General features: G+C 37.1%; 1 protein-coding gene across 1 annotated transcript; it reads left to right on the plus strand.

Annotated features, from left to right (window-relative positions):
* Positions 1-1119: 1119 nt before the first annotated feature.
* On the plus strand, positions 1120-3048 carry foxq2 (forkhead box Q2). Its single transcript, XM_067414830.1, has 2 exons — positions 1120-2059; positions 2687-3048. The coding sequence occupies exons 1-2, from the start codon at positions 1673-1675 to the stop codon at positions 3041-3043; spliced, it is 744 nt and encodes a 247-aa protein (XP_067270931.1). The 5' UTR covers positions 1120-1672; the 3' UTR covers positions 3044-3048.
* Positions 3049-8447: the final 5399 nt, after the last annotated feature.

Raw genomic sequence — 8447 nt, forward strand, 5'->3', positions numbered from 1 at the left:
TGTCGAGTAAACAATTATTGAATAGGAATATTCGAAAGATCGGAGTTGTCACGCTGGTGCGTGTCGGTGAGGCAAATTCAGAGGAGACACTAATTGAGACGGTCTCAGCAGACACTTCAGGGATGCGTTGGTCATGCAGCTCCACCATCCGATCCGGACACGGCCCGGATCCGGCCGAATGCAGTAAACCTCGTGATAAACAGAGAAACTAACATAAGTGTAGATGTCACTCTTTTTGATGTAACGAGTACATCAGGTGTAATGGGAAGTGTTCCCGGTTCCGGCTGACCTAGTTTATGCAGCCTAACAATCAGTCAATCGATTTGAATAATGTAAGTAAAGTAAAGTAAGTAAATGTTCTATGTGTATGCCATAGTAAAGAGATGTGTTTTTAGTCTAGGTTTAAACTAACAGAGTGTGTCTGATTCCCGAACAATGCTAGGAAGACTGTTCCAGAGTTTAGCTGTTAAAGGATCGACCACCTGCAGTTAATTTTCATATTCTCGGTATTATCAACTGTCCAGAATTTTGAGACCGCAATAGACGTGATGGAGTATAATTGTTTAAGAGCTCAAGTACTGGGGAGCTAAATCATTTAGTGCTTTGTAAGCAATAAGTAAGATTTTAAAATGTATGCAATGTTTAATAGGGAGCCAGTGCAGTGTTGACAGAACTGGTCTAATATGATCATTCTTCCTGGTTCTAGTAAGAACCTGAGCTGCTGCATTTTGGACCAGTTGGAGTTTGTTTATTAAGCGAGCAGGGCAGCCACCCAGTAGAGCTTTACAAAAATCTAGCCATGAACGCATGAACTAACTGTTCAGCATTTTGCATTGAAAGCATGAGCTGTAATTTAGATATATTTTATATACTTTTAGTGCAGTAAAATAAAAGTTTCTGCCTAAAGCATAATGCATGTAAATGGGAAATTGTTTAATTGTATAAAATGCTCTCTAAAAAGAAGCTATAATGTTTGGAATTCAATTAAATGGTCTTACTGTAAGTATTAAACATCTAAACCCTTAAACTGCATAAATATTACTTCATTACATATATATTTTAAGATTGAACAAAACAACAACAACAACAAAATCATAAATAAAGATACTATATACAATTTTTAACATTCATCTTGACATTAGTGCATGAAAGCTGATTTTACAGTAATCTAAAATACAGAATGCCTTTGTTTTGTTCCCAAAGAGTTGACCCAAACAGCACACCCAGAAATCATGCAGTATCACTACAGGCACCACCCGAGACCATTTGTGTTTATTAATCTGTGTAATCTCTTGTAATTACTAAGATTTGCTTGGGTTAATAAAAATAATCCCCCTAAATTAGACCCCCTGCCTCTAACTCTCTTATACCCCACTTTGCTTCTAATTATGTAGTCAAATATGCGGAGCATTTAAATGAAGTGCCGTTAACTCTCTGGTCATTGTGAGAGAAGTCTGTCTAGAACGCGTTTACCTGTTTGCTCGATTTACGCATGCCTCAGAGACTGACGTCACATCTGTTACCGAATGTTTGTTTGTTAGACTAATCTTTAGCACTTCTTGAAAAGACAGAAGGCACAAGCAAACACAAAGGAAATCAAACCAGGACAAAATGTTCATATGATCCAAAAACTAAACTTAAGCGACAGATTTCAATATCCAACAATACAGAAATGGAAGACAACACATGCCACAGCAGTCGAGAACAACTAGGACTTCAGTTCACCATTGACTACCTATTGTACAATAAGGGACGCAACACTGAGAGTGCAGAACCAGAGGACAATGTCTCTCCATCTGACCGTCTTCAAACCACAGTCAACCAAACCGAACAAAAAGAACATGATAGTGAAAAATCAGAGGACCAGGAAAACAAAGGTAACGGATTTCAAGAGGAACATGAGAAGACGAATCTGAAGAGTGAAGGTACGGATGAGAAGCCAGCGCAGTCTTACATTGCCCTCATTTCCATGGCCATCCTGGATTCAGAAGAAAAGAAACTCCTTCTATGTGATATTTACCAATGGATCATGGATCGCTATCCTTACTTCAAAAGCAAGGTATTGTACATTCCTCAAAGAGTTTGTCTGCACCTGATTAGACAGTTGTGCTAATGATTTTTCACAGATCTCCTGAAAAGTCAAAGATCCATAAGCTGTTCTTACATCTTATTAATACTTCTTAGAGATCTACATCCTTGAGGCTATACTTGCAGTACTTCACATTTGTAATCATTACCAAAAAAATATTCTAATCAGTGCTAAGGACGTCTAAACTTATCTTGTTGATCGCAAACTGCAAACTGCACTTCTTCAAAAGACCTACCGCACAAAGAAAGAAAAGCAAACACAAACCAGAGCAAAATATTATTATCTGATCTAACTGATCTTACTATGATCTAACAAAGTAATATTTGGATCTTTCTCTGTTAAACCAAAGGATTTTACTGTTCAATTTTGAATCCCATGATCTGACAAAGACTTGCATTCTGATTTTTATTGGTAAAACGATTCCCAAGTGAATTTTCATAACAAATTTGGTCAAATTTCAGTGATGTAATTCTTAAAATATACTATTCTGTCGCAATTTCATAATAATAATTTATACACTGACCATTTTGTTTATAGACTTTTTCTTAGATTCATTATTAGGGGTCAAAGTATTCACATTGTCTACTCTTAAAACAGGACAAGAACTGGAGAAACAGTGTCAGACACAATCTCTCTTTGAACGAGTGCTTCATCAAAGCTGGCCGCAGTGACAACGGCAAGGGCCATTTCTGGGCTATTCATCCGGCCAACTTTCAAGACTTCTCTAATGGGGACTACCACCGGCGACGAGCCCGGAGAAGGATCCGCAGAGTAACGGGGCAACTTCCCCTCGGGCTGCCTGCGCATTACCAAACCCTTGGCCGCCTGAAACGGACACCATGTTGGTGTTGTCCACCAACCCATCCGTTAATGGTGAGCTTCTCACCCAGAGTCTACTGGAGCTGGGCTGCACTTCAGACACATTGCACACCATCCCTTCATGGATTGATATAACCGGATCTAACCTGAAAAGAATGTCTGCATGTAAAAGGGTTGGCAATTAAATTGTACATATTTTGTAAGCCATCTTGTACATGTGCACATTTATTTGTTAAATGAAAACAAATAAAGTTAGATGAAAAGTGTTGCATTTCCTTATTCATTGCGTCCTTTTAAAATATTTTTCCAGCATTTGTGGCATAATGTACAGTACCACAAAACATTATTTTGAAAGAAAGAAAAGAAAATGGAAGTGAATGGGGCCATGTGAATCTTATACTTTTATAAAAGCACTTAAATTAAAGCCTAAGGTTTATTTGAGTTGTAAAGCTGTTTAGAACATTTACAGTCATTTTAGGATTTATGACATTGTGTAGTAAAAAATATAATTTCACACAGAAAAGGTTAATAGGTGATTTCAAGTCAAGTCTCCGTGGTTATAGCACAGATTGTCTCAAAGCAGCTTTACAGTGATAACAGGAAAATAATGCAACAAAGTTTGTTTTGGCTGTACAGCAGCTCTAGAAGAAAACAATGTCATTGTTCCAGCTTACGTCAGTTCAGTGTTGATTCATTTCCGTTGTAAAAATCATTAGTTATTAATTTGGTTTATTTATCTACAGCCACTCTGGATAAAACAGTGACATCATCGTCCAGCTCAGTTCAGTTGTCAATGCAGTCAGATCAATAATATTGTTGAATATTAAGTGTCAAACTAAAAACACGTTAACACTCATATTGTTTCCAGCTTGTAGCTAAATTATTGAAACGGTGAGTATTTTAAAAGGGACTTATTATGCAAAATTCACTTTTGAACATATGTGTGTTGGCAGTGTGTGTACACAACCACCCTATGGTTAAAAATCCACCTCTTTTTTAATGCCCCTAAAATCATAAGCAGTGTCTCAGAACAAGCTGTTTGCAGATTAGCAGTGTGATGTTGCATATGCGTAGGCCCCGCCCACAATTGCTGATGGACTCTGCCCTATTAGCATAGCCCCCGCCCTGAGTGAGCTACACAGTCAGCCATTTTTATCTCATCGTCATAGCATTTAACAGTAGCATCCAAGAAATGTGTTCTTATTAAAGCTCAAGTTTTCAATCAAGAGCGGTAAGTGATTTTCTGTTTTCCTTTTGTTGTTTGATTCATATTAGCATGCAAAAATGGACACTGTATATTACGCTGCTTTTAATGCACAAATCTTACCACACACATGTGATTTCTTTACTTGTTTAAGTTCACAGACTCTGTTTGTTAACTTTGTGAATTTTTGACATAACCTTGTGTGTATTTGACAGTTTAAGTGCAATAAGATGTAAAAGAGAACTTAGTTTAATACTCACAGGACGCGCCGTTTGGAGCCGGATTTCACGAAAATGCGTATAAATAGTACGAGTTTGCAATCTCGTGGAATGTATACGCCAAAATGGGTTTTGGCGTGCGTATGGTACGCCGTTTTTCGCGTACATATGAGATGCACTTTATGGCGTATTATACATACGAACCCCCCACCCCACCACCCTAAACCTACCCAAGAGCGTGTCATATGCACGGCATAAAGTGCGTATCATATGCACGCGAAAAACCGCGTACCATACGCATTACCATACATTCCACGAGATTGCAAACTCGTACTATTTATACGCATGACCATGAGATCGTGTTGGCCGTTTGATATACAGATTTCTGTGCATGTGCTTCGGATATGCTCAAAAAACCATATATCAGAAGTTAAGACTGAAATGGCCTCAAAACGCATACAGATAATACACTTTCATTATGATGAAGAACTGCAATGCCACACAATAGAGATGATAATCAAAACCAAACAGATGTTTTAGTTTTTGGCAGAGTATTGTAGGCACAAGCTGTAGGCTCTGCCATTTTCTGGAAAATAGGTTGGTAAGTAGCAGCTAATTTGCATTTAAAGACACATGCACCAAAACAGCATGTTATTCTTCCTCTAAAAAATGGGCATTTACAACATGATATAATAAATTATCTGTGAGGTATTTTGAGTTGGAACTTCACAGCACATTAAGGGGACACCTGAGATATTGCATCTTTTAGCAAGGGGCATAATAGGTTCCCTTTAAGGTTTTAAAAAAATGGTCCTATTCACTTCCATTATAAAAGCCCTAACTGTAAAATTTGTGTGGTAATCAACATTACGCAGGCTACTGAACCCAGAATATACAGTAATATAATTTATGGGACATCTGCCATTACATAACCCTCTAAGTGGTTGTATACAATGTTTGTATCCCCCAGGATACATTGCCAGTTTGGGGTTGGACAAATAAATGTTCCCCAAAGCTTGTTGTGTCATATTTGACATTTACATTAACATGAAAAAATTGCTAAACTATCAGTAAGAAGACAGAAGGCATGAAACAGATTGTGTAAATCAGGATTTTCAGCAAAATATTGGTTATTTTGATCATTTATAGGCTCTAGAAATATGTGTATTTATTGACACAGTATGCTATAACATATTCATAAATAGGCATTATGATCAATGTCCAACAAAATTTTACAAAGAATGTTTTTGAGAGAATAAATGTTTAAAAAATGTGGCTAAAATGTTGTAACACGTATTACCAAACAAGCTTTCTTTTTTCAATATATATATAACCCCAAACTGGCAACGTATCCTGGGGGATACAAACATTTACACACAGATTATGAAAAATGTAAAAATTGAATTCATACAATTTCAACATTAATGTAATAAGCTAAAGTTTAACAACAACTTTTTTAAACATGCAAGTCCCCTCCAAATATTGTGAATATGTTAAATATATCTACTTTTATTTGAAGGAGAGTATTTGCCACAACAAACACTCTTTCAACATGAAACCAAGAAATGAGACCTACACTTTCCCTGCCTCTCCCTACAGCCTCTCAAAAGTTGTTGACATCCCTTTCTTAATCCGTAGGGTTTAATATGGAGTTGGCCCACCCTTTGCAGCTATAACAGCTTCAACTCTTCTGGAAAGGCTTCCCACACATTTTAGGAGTGTGTTTATGGCAATGTTTGACCATACTTCTAGAAGTGCATTTGTGAGGTCAGGCACTATATTGGACGAGAAGGGCTGGCTTGCAGTTTCCTCTCTCAGTCAGGCAAGTACTGTTCTCCTGGCAACCGCCAAACCCAGACTCGTCCATCTCATTGCCAGACAGAGAAGTGTGATTCGTGACTCCAGAGAACACGTCTCCATTGCTCTAGAGTCCAGTGGCGGCGCTCTTTACACCACTGCATCTGACGCTTTGCATTGCTTTGATGTAAGGCTTGGATGCAGCTGCTCGGTCATGGAAACTGATTCCATGAAGCTCTCTATGCACTGTTCTTGAGCTAATCTAAATGCCACATGAAGTTTGGAGATCGGTAGCACTATTGACTCTGTAGAAAGTTGAAGACTTTTGTGCACTGTGTGCCTCAGCATGCGCTGACCCCGCTCTGTGATATTTTACGTGGCCTACCACTTTGTAGCTATGTTGCTGTTGTTCCCAATTGCTTCCACTTTGTTATAATACCACTAAGAGTTGACCAAGGAATATTTAGTAATGAGGAAATTTCACAAATGCAGGTGGCAACCTATCATAGTACCACGCTTGAATTCCCTGAGCTCCTGAGAACAATTCTTTCACAAATATTTGTAGAAGCATCTGGATGTCTAGGTGCTTGATTTTATACACCTGGGGCCATGAAAGTGATTGGAACACCTGAATTCAATGATTTGGAGGGGTGTCCCAATACTTTTGGCAATACAGTGTATAAACCAAATATCCAGTAAAAAAAAAAAACATACATACATACATATATATATATATATATATACATATATATATATATATATATATATATATATATATATATATATATATATATATATATATATATATATATATATATATAAACTGCATTGTCCAATTAGAGATAGAATTAATAAGGTCCATAAGGATGGTGCAAAATCCTGTGCGCTTAAACGGATATAGGCAAACTATGAAACTAGGTTAAAAATCCAGTTCAACATAACAAATGATTAAGACCAGTAATACAATCATACATTTAATTTCTTGCCAAGTGTGTTAGTGTGTGGGCATCACTTTGGGAGACATTATGCATGGTGTAAAAAAGTGAACACATTCCTCACGACTGTGGCCACTCCAGATAATAATTAGACAGAAGAGCTCAGAAGCCAAATCTTTAGTCTTAAGAGATTTCGGCAGGCTGCCCAAAGCCGACTCCGGGATAAGTACCCAGATAATCCCATAAATCGCCATGCAGTTTCGAAAAATAGGAAGCTTATCACACAGCATAATCTGGTAAGCGTTCCTCGGGTGAGGACCTACACTGCTGCTGGAGAATAAGGAGGGAGGGATGAGTGTGGGCCAGGATGAAGCATCAAAACTGTATTACTGCGAGCAGAACAAGAGGGCCATGAGCTAACGTGGGACATCTGGACAGAATAATTAGTGGCTAAATTAAATTATGATTTCGGCTTAGATCCTTTCTGACGTCTTTTATAGGTCTCTGAATCTTAACAGCTTCAGGAAGATAGCAATCTTGACCCACTTCACTTTCAAAAGGATGAACTAAAAATGACATGTAGGCAGTTATTGGTATAACCCTTATGCGGCTGAAAAAAATAACTCAAATTAGTGACCCTATTTATTAAAAACAAAAACATTATGAATGAAACAGTGTGCCTTCTAATTTAAATTATGTAAATGTAATTTAAAACTAACATACTTTTTATTCAGATAGGTCTTGATGATCATGCCACATACTATTAAGACTCCGAATTATATAGATTTTATATATTTATATATAATATAAAATATATTTTTATGTTTTTTCTTCAAAAAAAATATGCGTGTTGTATTTTTGTCAGTTACGTAAGTCATGTTATAAAAATGTTATAACAAAATGTTAACAACAAAAAAAGGATAACCAAGACATAAATATCCAAAATTAATGGGAGCGAAGAGTGGGAACCTACACAAGAAACAAGGTTTTTAACTAATCATCACTGTTACAACGCCATCTAATTAAATCTTCTGAACCCAATCTTTTTTTCCCCTTTGCATTAATTTGCTTAATTCCCATGAATGGTCCTCGGCATTAAATCCTCTTGCCTTTGACAGCTTTAGGACGTTAATTCTCTTGCATATGCGTGCCTTATGTTTATAAGATACAAGCTGTTGAACAGGTTGCAATTTGCACTCTCTCTCTCTTATACACAAATGCACTCAGTTATGAATGAAGGTTTTTCTTTGCCGTTGGCTGTTTTTCAGATCATTTTTGGTAATTACATGTCTTAAGATAAAACATCACTGCTATATGCTGTGATTTCACCAGAATGCCAATGAAGCTTAAAGCATTTTGACTCCCATCTCAACACACTCTGAAGG

This window comes from Pseudorasbora parva, chromosome 14 (assembly GCF_024679245.1).
Source record: "Pseudorasbora parva isolate DD20220531a chromosome 14, ASM2467924v1, whole genome shotgun sequence".
In the NCBI taxonomy this organism is placed as follows: domain Eukaryota; kingdom Metazoa; phylum Chordata; class Actinopteri; order Cypriniformes; family Gobionidae; genus Pseudorasbora; species Pseudorasbora parva.

Coding starts and splice junctions, on each gene's coding strand:
- foxq2 (XM_067414830.1), top strand. CDS start 1,673: ATGGAAGACAACACATGCCACAGCAGTCGAGAACAACTAGGACTTCAG. Junction 2,060..2,686: donor ATCCTTACTTCAAAAGCAAG/GTATTGTACATT, acceptor CTCTTAAAACAG/GACAAGAACTGGAGAAACAG.